Consider the following 25,846-nt stretch of genomic DNA (forward strand, 5'->3'; position numbering starts at 1 on the left):
CATAAAGAATGAAAAAGACTAAGGTCAAATTTATTTATATATTTATTTATTTTTTAATTTTTCAATGAAGGTACTGGGGATTGAACCCAGGACGTCATGCATGCGAAGCACAAACTCTACCACTGAGCTGAACCTTCCCCACTAAGGTCAAATTTAAATTTAACCCTCTATGTTCTTCACTCAGGACAGATACTGAAAATCACATAGTGAGCTTTCCTTGAATATTCTCAATAGGATGAATGAAGGTTTTTTAAGAAACAAAGAAACTTGAAATGTCTTGGTTGTGTCTTGATTCTTAGTATTTAAGTCATGTGACTTGTTTTGAAAGGTCAATTTTAAATGTTTTATTTTCCCTATAAACTGGATCATTTGAAAAATGAACAGATGAATCACGGTCTAGGTTGGTGTCAGTGAAGACCAGGGAATGGTCCAGTGTGAGATACATCTTACTCTGCAACACCTGTCCAGAGCCTTCTGATTTGACTTTCAGAGGACTACCCAGGTAGGGGCATCAGGTTCAGACAAACCTTTTCAGCCACCTTCTGAATCTGATATTAATCAGACCCCACAGAACGGCTTCTGATTGTCCCACAGCCTCGCCTCCCACAGGCTGCTGTTGATGTGCTCTTGCTTCTTGATGTAAAGGAAGCACAGGAGATAAACTTAGCAGTGTGGCATATGATTAGATGTTTGGGGAAGGTGTTGGTTCCATAAATGTTTTCCTCATTGTTTGTAGCTCGGAAGTAAATTAAATTTACTTTGATGATTCTAATGAGTCACCGTGTGCTGCTGTGGCTGAAATTACTTCTTAATTAAAATCATTAGCTCTGTATGTTTATGCTGAGCATTTATTTTGCCTAATTGTTAAGTTCAAATAACACGGAATAAATTCACTGTAAAGTATCTTTTTGAGTGACTATGCAACATCGAAATGAGGGAAAGGAAATATTATAGAAGTCCGTAATTAATAGCACAGACAGTCAAATGGGTGTGGGATATTCGAGTTAATCACAGTCTAGGAATTGTGTGGGTTGCAGCTATTGGCTTTACAAGCTGTCCGGTTGCTTCCTACCGCAGAATCGAGAGTGATTGAAGAATTTTGGCTCATTATACTACATTTTCATTGTCATTAACTGGGATTATTTTCAAATTTAGGACTATGTCCTAAAAATATAAAAAATTTGTCCAATCCTAAAAAGGTGTACTTTTTGAATTTTAACGTTCCTGATATCAAAATATAACTGGCAGTCAGTGCACATATTTCAAGTGGTAAAATTTCTTTTTTTCAATTTTTTTCTTTTGGAAAGGATCCTGTTGTTAAGATGATGATGTATTTCTGCATTTCATATTCAACGCTATTTTGTAATCAAGAAAAGTTCTTAATCTAGAGCTGTCCATCATAGGCTTGAGTTTGATACAGAGGCATTTTGTTTAACCTTCAGTTTTGGGTTTTGTTTTTTTTTTAAATTTTAGATTGGTTACCAAGATTTTTTAAAAATGGAAGATTTTACTTGAGGATCCAGATCTCTTGATAAATTAGTAGAATTGGAAAGCCTAGGCCTGCATTCCTGTGTGGTAATTGGACAAAGTTGTGTTGAGGTTGCCCCTTCGGACAGGGCCTTTGTTCTCCAGGCTTGGGCAGTCCTCATCTAGATGATTCATTGATTTATACTGACTTCCTGGTCCCTCCAGGCACTTGAGTATGCAAATTAATTGAGTCCTACTAATTCATGGTGACAAAGAGACCCCAAAATCCTGTAGCTCAAACGAGAGGAAAGTTTATTACTGTCTCCTGTTCTAGTCCAGGTGAGGTAGGAAGCTCTGTGCCTTGGGAATGGCCAGGACCACACTTGCTTTAACCTGTTGCTCTGACATCATCCTTTTCTAGTGTTTTATTTGTAGTCTGCTTGGTCAAAATTGGTTCACCAGTGCACTGTTCACATCTTGCGCCACAGGAAAAAGAAGAGAAGGAAAGTGATAGACAAATAATTTCTTTTTATGGAAGTGATGCAGAAGTTGTATACATTCCAGTGGTTAGAACATTGTCATGTGTCCACAAGAAAATATTAAAGATTCTGAGAAATGTAGTCTTAAGCTGGTTGACCATGTATGTGCCTTACTAAAATTCCATCGATGGGGACAAGTTTCTATGAATAAAAAGAAGGAGAGCTACCAAAAGATCCCAAAGACATTTAGCAATCTTTTTCACTGATTGTATCCGCTGGTCTGGGAAATGCCATATTTGCAGTCAAACAATGAAGTGATGATCAAATCTAGAATTACTAATATGTTGTGTTTATAGAGTTTGAGTGCAAAATCTAAGGCCCAGTGGTTTGCCCTAGAACGCTCGGCCAAACAGTAGTAGAACCAGAGGTAGAACTTTTGTCCCTGTCTCTTGCTCCTTCTATTACCTTGTTCCAACTTCCAAGAGTAGTACTCATACTAGTCAAGTTCTTTAAATGAGCGAATAATTTGGAAGACTCAGTGGCAGTGGCACTTTCAGCCAGGAAGTTATTATCAGCTGGAATCAGGTGTCCTCCAACCATCTGGATTAGAGTAGCAAACACACAGCATGCTCACTGCCTTGCCCCGCTTCCGTGACTGTGGCTGCTTCCTCCCTGACCCCAGAATACATCTCAAGTCTGTGCTCCAGGCCGCAAGCTGCCTCTTTCCCGTTGAAGGGATTTGGCATATGAGATAAAATTAGTCATCTCCTAGAAATGGGTAAATTCTAGAACATTTCTGTACCCTCCTCATCTTAAAATCCATTCTTTTGGGGTGTTGGAGGGAGGGGAAGAGTGCCTAGCCATAGAAAAAGTTTTCAACTTTCTTCTTAATTCCCCATGTTATTTGCTACTTTCCCCAGTCACTACCACCTGTAATCTCTCACTTAGCTCCTCTGCATCCACAGCCAGCTATCAAAAAAAGTTAATTCTTGTTTTTCTAGTACCCTGCTATCTCTGAAAGTAGTCAGTCCCTTCAAATATTTTTTTCTCAGAGTTTTATTGCTTCATGAAAGAAAAAATTGTGAAAAAGATAGGGTATCACAGTAACATCTAGTGGAGAAGTTATAAAGCTGGAAGAAATCTATCATAGTATCAGTGTAACAATGGTTTTCACTGATTTTTTTCACTTTATATACTTTATTATATGCGGCTCCCTTTGCCCGAACCATTCCATAAACACATACCATCTGCTCAGCCTTCCTCCATTTCTCCTCATCCTTTAAATCTAAGTTTAAACTTTACTTCTTCATGAAGGCCTTCCCTGGAACTTTTGACTGGATGAAGATACCTATATATTCCCACGGCACATGGGTTTCTGAATACTTTTTTATTTAATGTGTTTTACTTTTCTAGAGAACTGTAAGCATAGCAGGAGCAGTGTCATGTCTCACTTACCCTTTGCTTTGGTTCCAGTACCCAGCTTGGTTTCTGGCCCTTAGTAATTAGCAAATAAATGTTGCTGAAACTGTGGATGACCAGTTGAGGGGGAAGATGTCAGGGAGAAGAGGAAAGAAAAGGAAGACAGAAGAAGCCAGCCTCTCAGATCCTCACCTTGACTCTTAGAGAAGTATGAGGTCTAGGGCATCAATGCTAATGGAATGCATTTCCTAAGCGTCTTACAAACATCTCATAGACCACGTATCCTTTTTCTTCTTTTCAATCTCCAATTATTTCTCCAATATACTCAGTTTGCTTGAGATATATTTACACATTCAGTAGGTTCCATATTTTTTCATCCCACTTTATTTTATTGAAAATAACCAAAAGAAGTTTTGAGGATTGACATGAGATCACCAACTTTTTTTTCTTTTTAACCAAGAAAGGTGCTCAGTCTTTAACTAGAGAAGCCTGGCTTCTTTGCCTGTCACTCTAGCCAATGATTTTCAGACTATAGTGTGGCATTTGGTTTGCAGATATGCCTCAGGGGCTGGGGATGAGGAGGTGTCCCTTTTTGATCAAAAGGACCCTAATTATAGATCTCTTGATCAAATCATTAACCAAGCCCATCTCCCCAGGTCTTTTTTTTTTTTTTTTTTTACATTTTTATTGATTCATAATCATTTTACAGTGTTGTGTCAAATTCCAGTGTTCAGTACAATTTTTCAGTCATACATGGACATATACACACTCATTGTCACATTTTTTTCTCTGTGATTTATCATAACATTTTGTGTATATTTCCCTGTGCTATACAGTGTAATCTTGTTTATCTGTTCTACAATTTTGAAATCCCAGTCTATCCCTTCCCACCCTCTACCCCGCCCCCCTCCCCAGGTCTTTTTTGATCCCTCCTTCCGGGATATACAACTCATCTAGGGAATCATCTTCTGTAATTCTACAACCAGACTTCCTGTGAACAAAGCAAACAGCACCTACAAGTACAGGAAAGCCCACTCCATTTCACAGAAGTGTTCTGGGGCTTTTGACACTGCAGGAAGGGAATTTTTATGTTGTGATATTTGGCATTCAAAATGTAAAATGCCTTGTGTCATTATACCACTAAGTGATGCAAATAGGTAATGCATTTTTTTCCCAGAATTGTATCTCACCTTCATTAAAGACAAAACCTATTTTTCTCTTGTTAAAAAAAATATTTCTGCTTTTCAGACTTATCATGTGCTTTTATTCTGGCAGATTTGAATGTTATATTTTGAGAAATGCATATTGTATTCCTCTGGCTATTGTTCTAAACTTAAATACTTCAGTTCCTTTTTGTTTTTGGTACTTTTCCTCTCAAAGAGGGAACATGCCTTAAGGCAGTAGAAATTCAAAGATGTATATATTTTTTTCACATGACAGAATCGTATGTTTTCTCAACATTACAGTTACTTATGCACAGACTTTAAGAGCTAAATGGGACATTAGAGAATTTAGTTCAACCCCTCATTTTATTTATTTATAAATAAGAAAACAGAAACTCAAATAAGTGACGTAATTTGCTTAAGTCATGGATTAGAAGATCCAAGTGTCAGGAACATTCATTGTAAGCAATAGAAACCTATTCTGACTAACTTAAATTCTGTAAAAAATGTTTTCTGTTTCTTTGTTTCACCTAAATGTAAAGTTCCAGGGATGAGTCGGGCGTGGTGGGCTGCAGGGGTCAGTTGGATCATCTTACCTCTTTTCCCGTTCTCAAGGTTCTCCCTTCTCTGTGTCCGAGCCCTTCTCTAGCAGGCTATCTCCCTTGTGGCATCAAAGATGACCACTGGCAGCCTTATAATCCAGAGAAAAGAAGTTCCATCTCTCCTATTGCCTATCAATTTCTGATGAAATGGCTCTGATGGTTCCTGCCTGAGCCACCTGCTCTTCTCTTGACAAATCGCTGTGTCCAGGGAACTGGCTTTTCTGATTAGCTAGTGGGGCGTGGCAGGGGAGGAGGAGGCCAGAGCCAAGAAGAAATTTAGAGCTCTTAGAAAAACTTGAAGTTCATAAAAGAGAAAAAAAGTGGAAACTTTTTAGGGATGAGGATAGGCGACTTGGAACGTGCACAGGATGGTTGGAAGCCAGAAAGAGATGAGCCAGGACCTGTGTACTGAATAAGAGAAAACACCATCCAGGAAGAGTCTCTAAGCTGCACCTACTCAGAAAAAAGCACAAGCTGAGGTTTCCAGTCCTTTAGATGAACAAGTATTGAACACGAGGGTGAACTCAGAGAGGATTTTGTTTGCCCACTTCCCCAAAATACAAGCTGAGAGAAACTGCTCTGGACTTGGACTGAGAATAGAAGCCTGATGACATAGGAAGTGAGGGAAACTTACTCAATATGTTTAAAAGTTAACTTTATTTTTATTGAGCTTCTTCTATGTGGCTGATGCTTTTCTAGGCAGAAGGGATTCCAGGGAAACAAGGCAGAAACAGTCCTTTTTCGCATGGAACTGAAGTTCCAATGTGAGGAGATAGACAATAAAGAAACAAGAAAATAATTTAAGGAAATAAGATGAATGGAGATAGTGTTATGAGAGAAATAAAACAGGATGATATGATACATGGTAAACAAATGGGGATGGGGTCAACGGATAATTTAGACGTAATTGGATTTTTTTTTAAATTTTGTTTTTAGCAGAAGTATAGTCAGTTTACAATGTTGTATCCATTTCTGATGTATGGAACTGGTTTCTACAAAGATCACTCTGATTTCGGTTGACTTCATAAAGCAGATCCTGCAAGAGAAACTGCTGACCTCACTTTGTCCTTTCTGGGCACCAGGTGACTAATAGTCAGGAGGTTGCACCCAGTCCAAGTATCTGTATTTAACAAATATAAAGGAGCTTTTGAACTTGGATTTAGTGGGTATGACAAGAGAAATTTTTTAGATCACAAGAACCCAGTTTGTAAAAAGAACTACGTGCAACTTCCCAAACATTTACAGCAAACCTTAGAAGTTACGCAGTAAGTTCTCCTGTGAATCTGAAGGCTCTCTCATTAATAACCTGATGAAAGCCCCCAGTAGTCTCTGTGCCGGCCCACAGTGGGCCCTCTTGGGTCCTGTGTTTCTCCTGCTGCAGAGCCCTGCTAGGACTGGGGGCCGTTTCTCATTTCTGGTCCCCAGAAATGACTGCGTGATTCTACGTTGATGTCCGTCTTTGGGGAGCTAGTCTGTGTTCTGGCAGCTGCATGATCCTGACATACTGCTTCAAGTGGGGAAAACTTCCAAGCCTTTTGAGAGGAAACATATTTCTCCTGCTTGGTGTCCCCTGTGTGTTCCCCCAGGAAGCTTTCTGTGTAGCATTAAATACCCTCTCCCCCCTTCCCCAGCCAGTGGCTAGGAATAGGACAGTTCTGTGACCTCTCAGTCACTTCATGCCCCACGTTATGTCTTGGAAAGGGAAAGGCAGAAAACTGTTAAGAGCTCGGTGTGCCGGAACGGAATTTTTGGGAGTGAAACCCTGGTGCGTAGTTGTTAGCATGCTAAGGTACACAAGGATCAGCTAATCCGACTGGAGAGCTGTTTTCACTTTAAAGGGAGGACTACCTAGATATTTAGGGATTCCCCACCATAAAGAATTCACTGTATCAAAGCTTCCATTAGGCTGCCTATGACTGTCAAAAATGGTAACTGACTCGGGCCCTTGTCCTACTAACTAGTTACTCTCTTAGTGACAGAAAAGAAAAAATGAACTTGGATTTAAGATATCCTGGCCAATGTGCTATTTAAATGTTAAAATGTATGTTGGTTATTTTCTCCCCAAATTATACCAATTACTTTATTTGCCGTTTTACACATCTAGTATCTCAAGGAAGAAAATGAATACCTTAAGGCAGAATCGTATCTTGTAGAAAGAATTTAACAGCAGCAGTAAGCCTGGGTTCTGACAGCTACTAGATAAATTTGGAAGCCAGGAAAGATAATCAAGATACTAAGACACATGTTTTCATCAGTCACTTTGTAAAAGTTGCGAGGTAATGGAGCTCATTAGAGGGAGGAATGTATTCCATGCAGCTGTATTAAATACTCAAGCATCCTGGAAGCTAGTGATATCATGTGCTTCCAGTTTTCTAGGAAACTTTACCAGCTCAGCAGACTAGAAGCATCGTCCAAAGTTCTCGTGCTTGCCAAGTTCGATAGACTTTAAACATATCTGTAAAGATAAAGATACTGGAGTAAAACCAGTTTGCAAGTCAACGAAATACAGGAGGACATTCTTGTAATTGTTTTCTCACCTCATTAACAAAAAAAGCATCCCATAGCGTAAAAAAAAAAATCTCAGTAGATTGATACTGGAAAATTCAAATGACCATTTCCTTCATAGTCAGTAGTTAATTCCCTGGTGAATGTAGATGAATTTATATGATTTGAAATACAATTCATTCAAAACACTGCATGCTTATACTTTGGAATAGTTAGTCCCATGAGGTATGAACTCAGACATATTTGTCTTCTTCAAAGTGAAACAAGAGTTCTGATTACCTTTTACTAGGAAAAGAATGGAGTTGGCAAGAATATACATAGTAACATCATTTATCCTTGTTACCTTAGTGATTAGATTCTTAATACAGATGCACAGCTGAAAAACAGTTCTACGGAGTAGACAGAGATGCTAACTAGACAGCCTCAGAGTCACGGGGTATCCTTGAAAGAGAGAGCCCTCTCCCCAGGGAAGTGTTTACTTAGCATTTAGTAAAGGTCATGGAATGCCAGTATCCAAACCTTAGTTAAAGATCTCCTCTCGACTTTCAAACTGATAATGACTTTGTACATTTTGCTTAGGTTCTTGCTTGATAAAATATTTTCATTTCCCTGTAAGTTTGATCCTTTTAATGAGTCTCTGTGAATTTAGATGTGCCTTTGTGCTCACAGTGACAAGAACTGTGCCCCTTTCACTGATAACCAATTAGTAGGTTGTAAAACCCCCTTGAAACCGTGGAAGTTTTAAGCACTCCATAGCTTTCCTTCCTGATTACCCCACGTATGAGTCTCAGAAGGATAGAAGCACCCGTGGGTCCCAGACTTGTGTGGTGTGATCACTGTCTTCTGCTTGTCGTCAACGTGGTGCTGGAACTTGAGTCTTGAGTAAATTTTAATGTGGTGGGATTATAATAATTTATTTTAACTGCTGATGGATAATGGCTAAGTAGCAGTGGATTGAGATTTATGAAAGCGGTATTTAGTTTCCTGGGTTTGACCCAACTCTGAACTTGAATAAGGCTTTTATATATTCTGTAAAACACTGGTAATATAAATAGCTTATAGTTTACCTTCACAAAGTTAAAATGTATGTGAAGATAAAATGAAAAGAATTTGAGTTCTTAGAAGAAAACTGATATTCAAATCTGTGGTATCTTAGAAATTTCAGAGTAATGGGAGCCAACTATGGAATTAACTAAAACCCACAGATTTGTGTTGGGGGAGCTCATGAGAACACAGTCTCATTAAAAAAAAAATACTGCTTGGCCAGAGAAGACAAATAGAAGATATCCTAATAATATGATATGAGTTCATGGCCATCTTTTTCATGAATAGGTAAAAAAATATACATGTATATATATGTATATATATATACATATATACACACACACATATATATATGAGCAGAGAAAACCTGATAAAAGGAAATTTGGTAAAGGAATTGATTATTATTTAAGAAAAAAATTCTAGTTTATTGCTGACCAAGTGTTTTGCAACTGCATTCTTATTAAAGCAATTTAATTGATTAAAAGTTGAAAATCAGAAAATTTCCACAACTGAATAGTTAAAAACTTTATTGTTCTACTCTAATTTAAAAACACATTGACTTTCTAAGAAACTGTGCAGGTCATTTCTTTTGGGATTCAGGACTGCATTTCTATTTTATTGTGCTTTATCTGTTACTAAAAATTAATATTGAATTGAAAATAAATTTCAAGTGAAAGCATTGTGATGAATATTTAGAAAGTTCTCCAGCAATGTACTGTTTTTTATTTCTTGCAGGCTTGTACAGCATATGTGGATTTTATGATTTCTGTGGCCAAATTGATTCGCAAGGAAAAAGGACTGCCTGTGGATGAAAATAAGCTTTCCTTGGAAATGAATAAAGTTATGGAATTGGAAAAAGAAATTGCCAATGTAAAACACATTTTCTCTGATACACTGTATAATGGCAACCACTTTTTGTGGCTTTCTCCTCTCTATCATAGTTTAAGGGTAAAATGTACAACCCTTACTTAGCCAAATGATAAAAATGCATAGCTCAGTAATGGATCATTGACTTCAAGAGGACCTTTGAATCTGTGGAATTTTATAGTAAACCAGGTTCTAGACATCCAGGAGACATAATAAATTTGACAAATATTAAAATAGAAAATATAATGACCTATTATAAGTGTATTACATCAAGATCGTAACTATTTATAGTCAAACTGTTGTTAAGATGCCCTTAAGAGGCAGGACACGCTTGATTGCTAACTATTCAGCAAAGCTGTTTTAGTTTGATATGTACGATGTTATTTTATTTTATTTTATTCTGAAGTTTAAGGTGACCACAGAAACTGTCTCTATCTTTACTAAGAAGTATTAGCCCCTGAACATGACCACACTAGTGTGATGCCACTGAGTTCAGACTGTCAGGCTGCTTAATTAGCTCAGGGGAGATTCAACATGAGGAGTTTATCAGCAAAGCCCAAGGATGTTTTTCTGAGTTTTCTCTAGTTCCAAGTAAACCCTTAGAGTCTGAGTTGGCACATTCTTGTCTGATGTTCCTCTGACGGGGACTGTGGTCTCAAGAGTGAACTTTGTCTAATCAGCATCTGGGTTATTGATTGAACTTGTGGTCAGTTTCAGTCTAAGGATCCACAGAGCTCTCTGACATTGCAAACAACAACCTGCAATCCTAAATCCCCATCTGCGTGCCACTGCCATCAGAATCTTGAAGACTGAAGAGCTTTGAGGCATAATTTTAGCTTTTCTGGGGCTACGTGAAACCAAAAATCTCCAATCAGAACCAGATTTTGCTTGGAGCTGCAGCTGAATGAATGACAGTTTGATGGGTTACATGTGGTTCTGTGTTGGAAACAGAATTATTAGAGGAGAGCAGTTTATTGCCCTGGGTTTTTATCACTGTACCTTCCCAGCCTGTGTTCTCCTTTGATCAGTATCAGCTCTGTGGTAGTTGTATCTTACCTCAGGATTCTTTGTATGTATTTTCTCTCCTCTCTTGGACTCTGAGATTGTGGTGGGGTCTTAGTCATCTTTGAATTACCTATGTATCTCTAACGGTGTCCAGCATGTTATTCCATGCAGGTGTTACATGCATAATTTTTAAATAAATATGTAAAGAAGACCTAAAAGAGAAATTGGAGCCATTGTCACTTGAGAAGTAGCTCCCACTTTTATTTTTGTCCCTTCTCACTTAAAATTGCTTTTACTCCTTTCAACCACTAGTTGAGGAGTGGTTATTGAAATTTTCTTTTTTGATTCAGAAAAACAAACAAACAAAAAACCACATTCATAATAATACTGGATCCTGTTGATAGCACCAAACTTGTGAGGCAACATGAGAGGACAGTCAGAAAAGTAGTTGCTAGCACTCTCGTCAGATAACTTGCCACCTAACTGTGCTATGTACTAGGAATTTTCTCTGTCTTACTTGCTTTGAATTCTTGTAGAAATCATTGTGCTTTTTTTTTTCCTGTCTGAATTTTAACTGGGACCCTGAAAGGTGGTAGTGGGAGACAGAGTATTAGAGAGATAAATTGGAGATAACTATTTTAGAAAGTCACTACAATGTGAAACAGTCACAGACACAACTGAGCTGACCATTAGCCACACAGGGAAAGAGGCCTGCAAGTATTGTGTATGGCGTTTGACAGTTATCAGAATGCAAAAAGATTTTTGAAGAAATTTATACTCGACACTGCAGCCAAATCTTGGTAATTGCTAGCTGAATGTATTTAATATGTCTTCTATTTGTCTCTTCCTCTTGATATGACAAAATAAATTCCCAAACAAATACAGAAAAGACCTTATATATAATTATGCTGTACCTATCCTATGTTTCTTTTTACCTTATGTATAGTTATATTTTCCAGAAGAGTTCTTAGTCTAAAATAACGGTTGAAAATTAAATCCATAGGCTACAACTAGATCTGAAGATCGAAATGATCCAATGCATCTTTATAACAAAATGACATTAGCCCAGATCCAAAGTAATTTTTCACTAATGATCAATGGGGAGGTAAGTAGCAAGTTCTATGTACTCTCTTATTGTGCCATTTCCAAAATTAAAAGGTTGAAATGCAGTTTGTTAAACTTCAATGATTTATTTATTGAAATGAATTGAACATCAAAATGAATTTAGATGACACCAACCATTTGACTTCACGAAAAGATCTGAAAAAAAACTATTTGAAATCATTATATTTATATTTAGTCAGGGTGAATTTCAAAGATAAAAGTCCTTTCCAGGCAGCTGTGCAATAATATTAGGAACTATCAGAAAAAAAGTGTTTGGAAATATCAAAACTGGAAATCCTTCTGAAAGACCATTATATAGCTACTGGAGTTGGACAGTTAAATAATAAAAGTACCAAATTTCTTTTTAACTCCAAAAAAGGATAATTTACTCATAGAACTTGCTGTGTTCTCATCAAAGCCATCTATGGGAATGTTCAGAGCAATAATCGAAAAATAGAACAAAAGAAACAGAAAATGTCTGTAGGTTCCATTTATAAACATCAATTGACATTTTTTTGCTTAGTTGTAATTCCTTAGCTAGTATCTAATAATCTCTTTTAAAGCTATGCATGTATTCTTATATACTAGCCCATGATTGGGAAACGAAGCAACATTCATAGTGAATCTACAAACCACCACATTCAGTGATGGAATTCCCTTTGGAATCGCAGTAAACGAGGACTTTTTAAAGGCGTAACTCATTGAATTAGGAATTTCTTACATAGAACTTTTAATATAATACGTGTTTAATAAATATGTTTTGAAAGAATGATCCAAACCACCAAAGGAAATCAGGAAATTACATAATGTGCACCTCATACTTAATAAGCAATCAGTGTATTTATATATATATATATATATATATATATATACATACACACACACACACACACACACACACATACATACATTATGTATTTATATAATCATGGAGCCCAAGATACTGGCAAATAAACATTCTCGAACCCTGAAATGTGGCATTTCAGCAAGATTTCCATAACCTTCACTTCTGTTTTTTCTTATATCCATTGGTGGTTGAATAACTACAATTCCCATTTAAAGAATAATAGATAGGATTCCATCTTTTGGCAGCTCCAGACCCAGCTCCTGAACTGTTAAAAACTGCACACAGATAGACCCAATATTGATAGCTTAAAATGTACTTTGTTTGTCTTTGTTGGACCATCTATGTTGTGCCATACCTCTGCTGGGACAATAGTGTGCTTTCATTTACAGCACGATCTCCACTGAGAGGTATTACTGTGTTCAAATGGATTGTTTATTAATATCCACTTTTAAAAAAATAAACACTTTATATTCATTTAAATTTTTACGTAAACCTAGGAAACTTTGTTTACAGCTGAATTTCTTTTTCTTGTTTTTTTAATGTTCGTTAAACCAAGAATATGACATTGAGCCTAATTTCTAGCTCTGTGTTCTCTACACTTAGAGGCTTTGCTTTTGCTCTTAAATGGTTGGTTTAATTCTGCTGTTTAAATAATCATGCTGCAGAACTAATTTTTATTCAAAAACTAATTGAATCAATTGAAGAAAAACCCCAAATAAATATCAAACTGACCACTGTGATAATTATATAGTGATGCAACTGACACTGTAACCATGTCTGACCCTTTAACCATGATTGAGTCTTGGAACCAAGGAGAGAAATCCATTATTGCTGAATGTTTTGTGCCTGCTTTTTTTTCCAGCCATTCAGCTGGTCAAATTTCACAAATGAAATCATGTCAACTGTGAATATTAATATTTCAAATGAGGAAGATGTGGTTGTTTATGCTCCAGAATATTTAATCAAACTTAAGCCCATTCTTGCCAAATATTCTGCCAGGTAGGTATGTCATAGTGACCATGTCCTCAAAGTTTACATTCAATATCACTCTTTAGAAGCTTTGCAGCCTCATCTTTTCTGTTGCTGGGTGGTGGGTTTTTTTATACAGAGATCTTCAAAATTTAATGTCCTGGCGATTCATAATGGATCTTGTAAGCAGCCTCAGCCGAACCTACAAGGAGTCCAGAAATGCCTTCCGCAAGGTGAAGAAAAAATCTCTCTTTTCTTAAGATTTAAAGCATAAGGAGATACATGGTTATGAAGGCTTGCCATGTACATTGCTAGACTGTGGTAAACTTTGTCAAGAGACAAAATACCAAGTGTTGGTCATTTTGACCATGTTTAAGCTATGTTGCCCAGGAAAGCCAGTTTTCATGGGCTCTGCTGTCCTAGGATTGTCTACTCTGGTGCCATGATTGAATTGCCCTGGAAGAAGGTGCATTTGGTTATTTGAGCAGTTCATGAAAGAATACTGGCTTGCTTTTTGCTTGTGCTAAAAGTAATTTCAGGGATGTCTATCTCAATTAATTTGCTTTTCAGCTGCTCATAGCACACTAGATATGCAGACAGATGGACTACATTGATGTGGATAATCCACTGAGAATATACGTACCTGGAGATAACTTTAAGGCCTTTTGTTAGGCTGTAGCTACATTATTTAAACAGTCATCATTTTAGCCCTGTTGTGAGGTGACAGGGCAAGGGGGATTGAGGAAGGAGAAATTCTCCCAAGGGTATTGGTTGGTGTCATGAAAAGGAAATATCGCTCTGATTGATTGAAATTTTTAGTTTTTATCCTTTAAAAGAAAACATAGACGTATTTTTTAGATTAAAGAATGTAAAAATGGTCTTTTGCTAAATTTCCCTTATATAAGTCAATCCCTTTACTGGTACTTCAATTTGTACACATGCAGTTCTTCTAAGTGCTGGAAGTTCAGCAAAAAAATTAAAAAACAGGAATGTGTTTTCTTGATACCAGATCTCTCCCACGTTACATTTATTGAACATTACTTCATACTTATGTTTACGCAGTGGTAGCAGTGTTATTTTGTTTTTTGAGGGGGATGGGGTTATCATCTTTTTCTAAAGCCATCTAGAAGGATATTAACTTGTAATAGCCAAAAGTTCTACTAGGACATGCTACTGAAAGTATACCTTATTTCCAGATCATATGTGAGGAGTAATTCAATTGGATTACATTTTATCCTATGCATGGACATGGTGCCTTGTGAGGAGATGCAATGAATGTTTCAAGAACTTAGGAGACATAAGGACTAGAGTCCTGTGACGTCTGTGCTCTGACCACCCTCCAGCCGTCTACTCCTGGTCAAATGTCGTTTCCTTTTTCTCTCCCACAGGCTCTTTACGGCACAACATCAGAAACAGCAACTTGGAGACGTTGTGCAAATTATGTCAATGGGAACATGGAGAATGCTGTGGGAAGGCTTTATGTGGAAGCAGCATTTTCTGGAGAGAGTAAACATGTGGTAATGTTTTCACACGGTACTCTTTCAGAATTTGTTCACTGATGAGCAATTGCAGTAGTAGTCCATAATTTGGCTAAAATTTTATTAATTGGCAGAGAACTTCTGAATCACAGTTTGCGAGTGTTTCCCAGTAAATCTCATCCTCCCTTCACCAAGGGCCTGTTTATGTTTCTGATCCTAATATTGTTTAACTCCAAACCAACTGTCCATTTTCCAGAAACAGTGTATTCACAATCCCTAGTCATCTCTTCTAATGATAGTCATTTATAAACTCTTCTATTTGTAAAACTGACCAAGAATTAGTATTTTCTTAAAAACTAGAAAATAAGCCAGGGTTTATTTGAAGTGTAAGACATGTACTTTCTTTTTTTTTAATTGTTACTGAAATGAAGACAGGGAACTTTAAGTCATGGTGAAAGAATCTATTTAAATGCTATTTCATGCTTAACTACTACTACTAATGACAGCTAATATTTTATGTTAGTTCTTTTTTCATGATAATGGAAACTACTACATTCTAAAGATGATTTTTATTAATGTATACATTAAGAACAATTTAATCATTAGTTTTGATAAGTGCAGTGTTGCTTTAAAAATATAACTATCCGTTTATATATCCATTTGTTTAGATCCACAGTTTGTCTATAAATTTACATTTATTTACATATCATTGAATCACTTAAAGAGAGCTTATAGCTCTATTGTTTTAAATTTGTGTTACAAAAAATTAGTGGCCTAAATTTGTCTTCTGTTCTTTTGGTTTGAGGTTGAGGATTTAATTGCACAGATCCGGAAAGTTTTTATTCAGACTTTAGATGACCTTACTTGGATGGATGCTGAAACAAAAAAGAAAGCTGAAGAAAAGGTAAAAAGCAAGGCAGGGCTAACTCTCAAGGGAAAATCTCTTTATAAGAAAAGTTTAACTGTTAAGAAATTTGGGGGAAAAAATATAGTAATCAAGGATTGCATAAAATAAAAACAAGCTCCTTTAAGATGTAGTATTTTCAGGAATAGTTTTCATGGATGAAGATTTTTTTTCAATGAGTTTCATCACTTATTATTTCTTTGTAACTAGCTCCTACTCGCCATGTTCAACTCAAAACTTTGAAATATCTCCAGTTTTCCTTTATTCTTTTAAGAAGTCTTCAGAAAACAAGAGGAAAATCTTGTGTGAACAAGATTAAAAGATACTATCTATCAGTCGTTCGTATTTTTCCTCCTTTTAAAAAACATATTTAAAAGACCTCTACCAATGTCTAAAAATATCCCCTCAATTTTTAATGCACATTTCCAGCTACAATTTTTTAAACATACCCAATTTAGTTTTTTTATATGATCTAGGGAGAAAAATACTAAACTTCTACTCAAACAAATGTAAAAGTGGTGCATTATTTGAGTGCTATAAGGTGACCTACAGTTAGAGGGATATGGAAGGAGTTTTTAATAACCATTCCTGCTTATCCCATTGTGCACCTTTTATTGGGACTTTTAATATCTTGCATTAGAATAAAGGTGAGATGTCTAAGGAACTCTCAGGTTTAGATTTACTATGGTCATTGATAACTACATAAAATTCGAAGAAACATGTCCAATGAAAACTGTGTGCTTTATGTGCAGTATTCGCCTGTAACCTGATTATTCCTCTGTAGTTAGGGAAGCAGGAAAAACAGACCATTCTTTGAACTTACACAGAAAGAGTCCCTAAATCTATTATAATAAGAGACTCAGGCTGTAGTCTAGTTCTCTTTGAGGATTAAATCACATACAAGGCGTATCTTTTTCAGCTATCACAGAGACCTGGGTGGGTCAGGTCTAGAATTTAGGCACTATAGTATAGCCATCTTTCCACCACTTTGACTGGGTCCTCGAAAGTTCAGACTGGATTTTCTCTTTTCATGTTCTAACTATCATGACATGGTTCTGTTTGATGTAGCCAATTAAACTGTTCTAGATCATCATTTCCCAAGGTAGTGTCACCAAACACTAGGCCTGCAAGTTGCTCTATGAGAGTCCCATAGTCGAAAGAGTTTAGGAAATACTTCCCACAGGAAGGCTTCCCTGATCCCACCCTAGACTAGGTTACATGCCTCCAGGGTGTGATTTTATGGCACTATACATCACACTTGAGAGTTAATACCCATTTTATTGCCTACCATTGACCTTTATAGTTACTCTCCAGGGGCAGAAATGTTTGCCTACCATGCATTCTTAGCCCTTTTCAAAGTACCTGGCTTGTTGTAGACCCTTGAACACCAGTTGAATGAATAAATAAACAAATTATCCTCTTGGACACTTACAATTACCTAATTTTAGAGTCTAAGAAGTCCTTCAGTGAAGAAGCCTGCTTAATGTTTTTGTCACAGGACTTACCCCAAATATTTGACAATATATCCTCTGTAGTACCTCTTATTTCCATGGAGTTTGTATTCCTAATACTTTGGAGGAGGGGAAATGTCTTTTAGAAAGTAAAGTACCGTCGAGAAGGGGCCAATGTAGAAAGAAAATGGGGCTTGGCCTAATTGACTTAGTGACACATTTGTCTGCCCTACTGGGGAAATCCTGGCTTATGAAACAGATTTATAACGAAACCACATGCATTTGATGGCAAGCCAAATAACTCAGAGATGCAGGCTTAAAATCCAAGAAAAATTTAAATTAGTTAAATTATTTGAGAGCAATGTGATGTGATAAAATCAAAAGTCAAATATCTTTGTGAAAAATGAGAGAAATTAAAAAATGGAAATAGAAATAGCAAGTAGTTAAATAAGTGGTGATAATGAAACAATAAAAATAAACAATTTTAAAATAATAAAAATAGAAGTGGTAGTAAGCAAGAGGTAAATGTGGGTTGATATAGCAAGGAAAACCCTGTTTTTTACTCATTTAACTAATGTCATTCATTTAACTGGGAAGATATGTACACTGGCTTTGGAGACCAATGGAGAATATAAAAACTCCAGGAACCAATATTCAGGAGGAATATTAGCACTAAACCTGTAAGCCCACATCTGCTTTCTCAGCCAAATCAGTGAAGTGGAAAGATAATTATAAGCTGCCAGAATGGAAGTTCTAAATATTACCCCTCCGTACAATGGAAGAAAAAAGCCTTTCTGAGAAGAAGTTCATAAAAGTATAATACATGTGGAACACTGACTTGTCAGTTTGCATTTTGGTTTTCTTGGGCAAGCTGCAGCCTATGAGAATGGGGTATGAGAAGGTAAATTTCAGAACTATTTTTTGTTTATTTGGAAACCTAGGAAGAAGCCACTGCAAAGATCTCTGCTTAAGTGTTGTCAGATACTCTTTAAGTAAATCGTCTGGATCACGTTATTCAATTGCCAGTCAAGGGCAGATTATAATGTCTGCATTTAAAAGTTCATAATCATCCTCACATTCAGTATTATAATTCTCATAGGCCTTAGCAATTAAAGAAAGAATCGGCTATCCTGATGACATTCTTTCAAACGACAGCAAACTGAACAATGAATACCGCAAGGTAAGTCTCTGTGAAGACTGCACTGATGGCACCTGGGACTGGCTGGAGTGGCGGCCAGAAATTACGTGACATAGCCTACGCCCAGAGGTCTTAGTACGTAAAACCTTTGCACTGAATCCACAACTCTGTTTCTTTTAGTTTTAGCCTTTTGTTTCATTAGCCTGGTCTGTATTTGATTTTTGTTATTTTGGTTTCCATATATTCCACTTTAAGAGTAGTAGGAAAAATCTGGCGTGTTTTAAAGAGCCATAGACATTTCAATTTAAGGCAGTGCTCAGGCTCCTTATCTCATCTTTCACATGCCTCCAGGTTTCCTTCCACTTTCTAATAATTCCTCTACTGGATAAACCAAGTCATTCCTTCTCTATTTAAAAAAAAAATCTGTTATTTGAAAATGGGGAACTATTTTATTCCCTCTAGTAATGTAACAATGAAAAGAAAACAGTTGATTGAAGTCACTACAGTATTGATTTCAGACTCAGCTGAGGGTCCTGTTGCTGACCTTATGGTCACCACAACTACTTGAAACCCTGGTGACAAGGTGATCCTTGCCTAGCTGCAGAGACGACAGCGACTTCTAATCTGTTGATTGCTGCCTAACACAGGAGTTTGCAAGGCACAGTATCCTTTCTTCATTTTTCCATTTGCAGAAAAGCTTTATTTATGTATTTATTTGTTACTATTTTTAGTGAGCTGGCTGTAGCATGTGAGTCCTGGGGCCCTTGGGGCAGGAGTCTACTGGCTAAGCACATAGACTCGCAGCTAAACTGCTTGGGTTCACATATCAGCTAAACCACTCACTGACTAGCTAAGAACATAAACTCAAATTCCAAGGGTTCAAATCTCAGCTCCATCACTTATTAACTTGGGCAAGAGACTTAAATGTCTGTGCCTCAGTTTACCCAACTTTAAAATGGTGATAACAGCTCATCTTTCTAAGATTATTATGAAGATTAAAAGAATGTGATATATAAAGTGCTTAGAAGAGTGCCTGGCACATGGTATGTACTAAATAAGAATTCGCTGTTATCTCATCTGTCATGCAAGGATTAATATCAATATAATAAAGCCTGTCTGACACTTGGTTTTATTTGATTAACTACAAAAGAGTAGACTGAAGTAGTGATTCAGCCAGAGCAGCAGTGACCTGTAATACAGAACTAGGCTAATCGGAAGTAAATTCTCTGGTTAAGTTTTAATGCTCTCTGTTAACTTTATTAAGTGGTAGAACTTAAGAAAATATCTTCTGTGTTATTTTGCAAAAATTTTAAAGATACTGGTTTTAATATCTTCTCCAAATCTTGTATATTAATATAGTTGCGCTACAAAGAAAATGAATACTTTGAGAACATAGTTCAAAACTTGAAGTTCAACCAAAATAAACAACTAAAGAAGCTTCGAGAAAAGGTGGACAAGGATGAGTATGTATATTCCAGTTTTCTAATGGGTTCATGCAGAAGAGGGCCTTTGCTGGATTAAGAGAAAAAACATGACTTAAAACAGTGTTGAAGGTGTAATGTCCTCCTTCTGTTGACTATGTCCAAGAGCATCTACAAATATTACTAAATGAGCCTCAGGGATTTAACCAGACTTAAAATTTTTTCAGTAAAGTGTCCTCAGGCTACCTTTGGTTTCTTCTCATATTGTTGCCTGTCTGTGCACAAGGCTCTCAGTAACACTTTAGCCTGAGTAACTGTAGTTCCTGCAGGTCTTCCCTGAGGCTACAATTACTGGACTCAGATTTATCGTCTGCCCTCAGCCCCATGTTTTTTCTATCAGTCAGTCATCCCACAACTCCCTCCCCTTCCTAGAGTGCTCCCTGGAACACTTCTCTCAATCACATGGTGGCCAAATATGAGATGCCAGGGATCACCCTCATTCTTAGCCTTTGATGCTGTTAATCTCTGCTCACTAGTGGTGGTGTTACTTCATAGTAACTACTAGTTTAGCAGGGGGTTTTCTTCAATTAAATGGATGTGTCTAATATATTTATCAACATATGTGTTTGTGCACATAAATATGTGTCTAACATATTTATCAACGTATGTGTTTGTGCACATAAATATGTGTCTAACATATTTATCAGCGTATGTGTTTGTGCACATAAAAGTCAGCTGCTAATGTTGACTTTTTCCCCACCAGGCTTTTAGCTCCTAGGGAACGGGGGACCAGTCAGCATAGCGCTGAACACATAGGAGGTTTTCAGTTAAAACTGAATTAATGAATGAGTGAGTAAGTGAAAAGTAAATATACTGACCTGATTTTTCTGGTAACTGACACAGTAACATGCTAGTGAGGTGCTTGGTTCATTCATGCATTCATTGATTCTTTCATTCGTTTATTAAGCTAGTATTTTGGAATACTGACCAAGTCCAGGTGTCATTTGGAACTGGGAGAATCAAAGGTGAACTTTGATTATATTTTGTTACAACAGCAGAGGGTAGGAAAGACTGATATGACAAACTGTATCCCAGGAGGGAACTGTTGTGCCTAGAGAGGTACAAAGTACAGAGGGGCTGTTTGATAATAGGACTGTTCTCAGTAACCAAGTACAGGTTGGACAAAATTCCTAATATGGAAATGCCAATACACTTTCATCCCTAACAACGTTTTGAACCCTTCAGGTACCCTGACAAAGAGACTGATTTCTTTTTCTGACTTTTTAAAAAGGTACTGGAGCTGATGTTAGTTGTCTGGTGCTAAACACAGGGTGGCAAATGTCAGAACGTTTAATGTCCCAGGTGGGAAGGGAAAAAGGAGAACAGGTACATACAGTTGGTGTTATAATCAGTTGTTGTATCTTATCTCTAGAAACCAACAAAAAATCATCAAAAAAAATACCGTATAGGTAAATTTATAATCTGAGAAGCTTCTTAGAAGTCTGAATATTTTTATTTCTTAACAATACATAGACTTACATTTAATGATTGTTAGTTCTGCATAAAATATCTACTTACAAATATCATCAAATATGCTTTCTGAAAATAGCTAATATAATCTGCACCCACCTGACACCAGAAGATTTCTTCATAATTTTAAAAGTAGTTGTTGAATTATTGCTTGATGTTTTCTTTGGAAGTTAACATAGTCCCAGTTCCATAATCATTTGTAGGATAGTGTGCAATTTTCATTCCTTTTCATCATATGTGTTGACTTTCTCTGAGTCCTTTTCTCTTCATGATAAATAATCAAAAGCAAAAATTATATATAATATTTTAATGAATGTTTGCTCAATGGCACGCATAGCTTATTAATTCTTTTCGGATCCTTTCCATGAACTTCCGACAGTCAATCACAAGTGCAGTATAACTTGTTAGGTCTTCTCTGCCACACCAGGCTAGTTTTCCTTCCTTCCCCATCTTCTGCCTGTATGCTGAGGACAAGGGTTCACAACTCTGATTGCACTTTAGAGTCACCTGGGGAGCATTAGCAATAGTGTTGATTCCCCAACCCCACTACCCTAGGTTGTGATGTACTTGCTGATCGGTGGGGACCCTGGTATTAGTATTCTTCTTAAGTACCACCCACCTTCTCAAGTCACACGAACACCTGAGTGTTATTCCTTTTTGCAAGATGATACCTTTAATTTGGCAGTTTATCTTTAAAATTAATTTTTTTTGTCTTCCAAAGTGTTGGAAGTACTTTTGACAACGATTGCATTCAGTCATTAGGACTGCACCCTTTAGGACACAACATAATAAAATCCCTCCTATTTTATTGAGATTTCTTATAGTCAATGATTCTGACTTATTTAGCACCTGCTTTATAGTAATAAAGTCACTATGTTTTCTTTCCTCTTTTATGTAACATCAGGCTCAAGTCCTCACTGTATATTCAGGCAGATAAAATCTATTGCTACTTTGATCACATAGCCAGTAGTTACCTCTCAGAGAATTACATTTTTAGATGCCTAAGTCTTCACTCCCAACATTTTGCAGGACAAATAGGTGTCCATACCCACAATAGATGAGACAGAGATAAGAAAAGCTGTTGATTATAGTAGGGTTATATTGTAGGGTATTACAGAGAAATGATGATGCCTTGAAATTTCAAGGCAGAAATTAATTTAAATAAATTCAGTCAGTTAACCAAATAGTAAACTTCTGGACCTTTTCTCACTCCACATACTGTCACTGGGCAAACTTGTATACTTATTGGCATCTCCTACGTCTTCTCCTATAACCACTGAATATTTGTTTCTGGCCCAGGTCTGTTTGCTGTGCTCCAGATCCAAATGTCTAACTGCCTATGAAACATCTCCATGTAGGTGTTCCTCTAATCCTACAAACTCAGCATTTGCCTTTTTTGGCAAAAATTGATCGTCTTTCTCCCCTTCTCACCCTATTTTCCAACAACTTCCATCTTACTGCTACCAAGAGAGAAACCAGGCACCCACCATCATAGACCGAGACCTTCCTATCATCCCTGACATCTCAGTGATGTCTACTTCAAATCCCATCCCCCCCCAAAAGTTCACATCCTCCAGCTGCTACTTAAACTATTTTATAGGCATTGTGGGGGGAGGTGTGGATCTCCATCTCACCATCTCCATTGTCATGCCTTAATTCAGACATTTCTCATTGTTCACCAGAGTTATTACAATATTTTCCTAATCTTATCATCAGTCATCTTGTGTTCCTTCAGCTAATTCTCCATGCTACTGCATTCACTTTCAAAGACAGAAATTGAGTCATGTTATTTTCTGATGAAAACCTTTAAGTGCATTTGTTTTGCGCATCTCATGAAGTGTGTACAAGGCTCTGCATACCGCCCACTGGCTCTGCAGACTTCCTTTAGAGTCACCCTACCTGGCAGCATTGCCCCAAATCTCCGACCAGAGGAATTACTTTAAAGTCATTGCCCCATCTCTTCCTCCTCCTTGCCTCTTACCTTGGACCACCCTTTCTGCGTTTGTTCATTTAACAGAAACCTATACATGGTATGATTCAACTGGAGCATTACACCCTTCCTCACAGAACTTCATTACATTTTTCTCTTCATCTTGTCCCTATGCTATACCTTAAGTGCATTTTAGTCACAGCACCAGTACATTTTATTACGTTTAGCTGGACTGGCCCTTGTTGAAAGCAGATACTATGTGTTTTGTGTCACCAGAGATTAAAATCAGTGAGCAGAATGTAGACCTTTTCTCAATGATGACAGAATGAATGATTGCTAAATTAGCTGATTTGTAATGATGCTAATAAAGTTAACTCAGCCACTAAAGTAAATGCTGACGCAACCAAGCATTTCACCATCATAGTTGGTGAAGATATCCAGCGTGATCTCTGCTGCTCTCTCTGCTTAACAAATTCAAAATAAAGAGGAGGTCGGGAAGTCCGCCTGTGATATGCCCGAGTTAGTCATTTGGCTAAAAGGCCCTCCGTCTGCCCATTCGAGCAGCTGGCAACTGCAAAGGACAAAGATTTAAATATAAAAGGCTCTTGGCTCATGTGGTTTCTGAGTGCCTAGCTTGTGCTTCCAAAAATCATCTCAAACATTATGTTCTCTGCAGATTTAGTGCCAGTTTGTAAAGAATTTCATGTCATGTTTTCAAATAGTAATAGTGCTAAATTGAGAATGTAATATCCATTGGCAAAATTACCTGGCTAGATGTCTAAAATGATTTACTTCCAATAACATTATTATTCACTTAGACTCCAAGGAACAAATATAAACTTCTAAAAAGAAACAATGTACAAGGACAAAATAAAATGAATTCCTTTTCTTATTTTTAGACTTGATGTTATTTTGTTAGTTTCTCAGGACAGAATTTTCTGTCATCTAATTGGGACAGGTAGTGCCAGTGTTTGTAAATCATGACCGTTGAGCAGGTGGGGGTACTTTTCATAAACTACAAAGACATTTCATTGCTGCATCTTTCTTACTGTTGTGCATTGAAATAAAAACAAGTTAACATTAGCAGCAGCCAGCTCAATAAACATTTTATCAAGCAGCTACGATGTGCGAAGCACCGTGCTGAACACTGTAGAGGAAAAAGATAAGAGTAAAACTCATAGCTGTCAGTCTGGTGGAGGAGGCAGGTAACATGAAAGCTGCTGAAATGCAGGGTTAGTTGGGGCTATTACAAGACAGCAAAGTGTGGGGATAGCACTTTTATTAAACCTTTACTTATTAGTGAAATATTCTCTGTAAACAACTTGTCAGCATTTAAATTAACATTGAGGTGAACAGTGGATTCACTTAAAACAGAACAGAATGGCTGGTTCATTTCTGTCTTCCTTATTGCCTCAAGCCTGCTGTTTCTTCCTCATCTGGGCTAATTGGATGTTTGCAAGCCCTTGAAATAAGCAATGCTCCTGAGATTGCCAGCCCAACAGGTGTGGCCCTTTCTTCCTGAAAGGCCAGCACCACCAAAGATGGCAGGACTGTTGGTACCACAGTAGTTTTGCCACAGCAGTGAGTTGCTAACACTTTTTCCTGTGGCCCAGTTCTGCCAGTTACTTCCTGTGTCTTTTTAAAAGCCATGCAGTTTCCCTATTTATAAAACGAGCAGGTTGATTTAGATGATGCTACATCTCTAAGGTTCTTTCCAGCATTAAAATTTTATGGCCCTTCCTGAGGAGTTTTGGTAAGAGCCGGGTTGTTCTCCTGCTTGGCTTCTCTGTGTCAATTGACTCAAGAGAAAAAGAACATATTCTTGGGAGGCAGGGAAATACCTCACTTCTTTCTAAAATACCTCTTCTGATATTTCCCCTTCACTGATGTTTCTAGAATCTGTCTCCTTTCTAATTAAGCCATCTATCATTGAACCTCATTATCAGAAGAAGACTTGTTATGCAGGACGTTTATGGGTATATGAAATGGCACAGAGGTGGAGAGTTGATGGGACCTGTCCAGGGTGGGCATGCTGAAGACTTGGGATGCAGGTGAATCTCCATGAGTGTAGATGTATGGGGAATATATGTAAAAGAGATTATTTGGCTTATCAAGTTCCACTCAGCCAGAAAGCCAGAATAACAAATAGACTAAACTTGGACAAACCATTCTACCTCCCTATGGCAGTATTGCCCTGGTGTGCTCATGTATACATATTGTAATAGATTAAAATTTTAGCATTCCATCTTTTAGACTTCCATTAAACCAATAAACTTTGCAGTTTCCAACCTGTTTTGGGGTTATAAACAAGATGGATTTTATCAGTAAGCACATTTCTGCTTTTTAGTTAGCACCCAAGGAGGCTTTTTTTTTTTTCCCAGAAGGAGAAGTAGGGCATGAAGATAAATAAGTTAAAGGTTGAGGTTTTAAACTGAGAGAAGTTGGCAGAATTCTAGAGCTTTATATCAGTGTACCCTCTCGAGAGGACAAAGTCCAGAAAGTGCACACTTCTGGTTGCCATGG

General features: G+C 37.2%; 1 protein-coding gene across 7 annotated transcripts in view; it reads left to right on the plus strand.

The window, feature by feature from the left end:
* Positions 1–25,846, plus strand: part of MME (membrane metalloendopeptidase) — a 467,357-nt gene that overhangs the window by 410,172 nt on the left and 31,339 nt on the right. For all 7 annotated transcript variants that reach the window (XM_072959578.1, XM_072959582.1, XM_072959579.1 and 4 more), the window contains 8 exons: positions 9,415–9,549; positions 11,555–11,656; positions 13,365–13,501; positions 13,611–13,704; positions 14,860–14,988; positions 15,755–15,853; positions 18,404–18,484; positions 19,802–19,905. In XM_072959578.1, coding sequence (XP_072815679.1) covers positions 9,415–9,549; positions 11,555–11,656; positions 13,365–13,501; positions 13,611–13,704; positions 14,860–14,988; positions 15,755–15,853; positions 18,404–18,484; positions 19,802–19,905 — 881 coding nt within the window. The remainder of the gene's footprint in view (positions 1–9,414; positions 9,550–11,554; positions 11,657–13,364; positions 13,502–13,610; positions 13,705–14,859; positions 14,989–15,754; positions 15,854–18,403; positions 18,485–19,801; positions 19,906–25,846) is intronic.

The sequence above is a fragment of the Vicugna pacos genome, chromosome 1, assembly GCF_048564905.1.
Source record: "Vicugna pacos chromosome 1, VicPac4, whole genome shotgun sequence".
NCBI classification, from domain to species: domain Eukaryota; kingdom Metazoa; phylum Chordata; class Mammalia; order Artiodactyla; family Camelidae; genus Vicugna; species Vicugna pacos.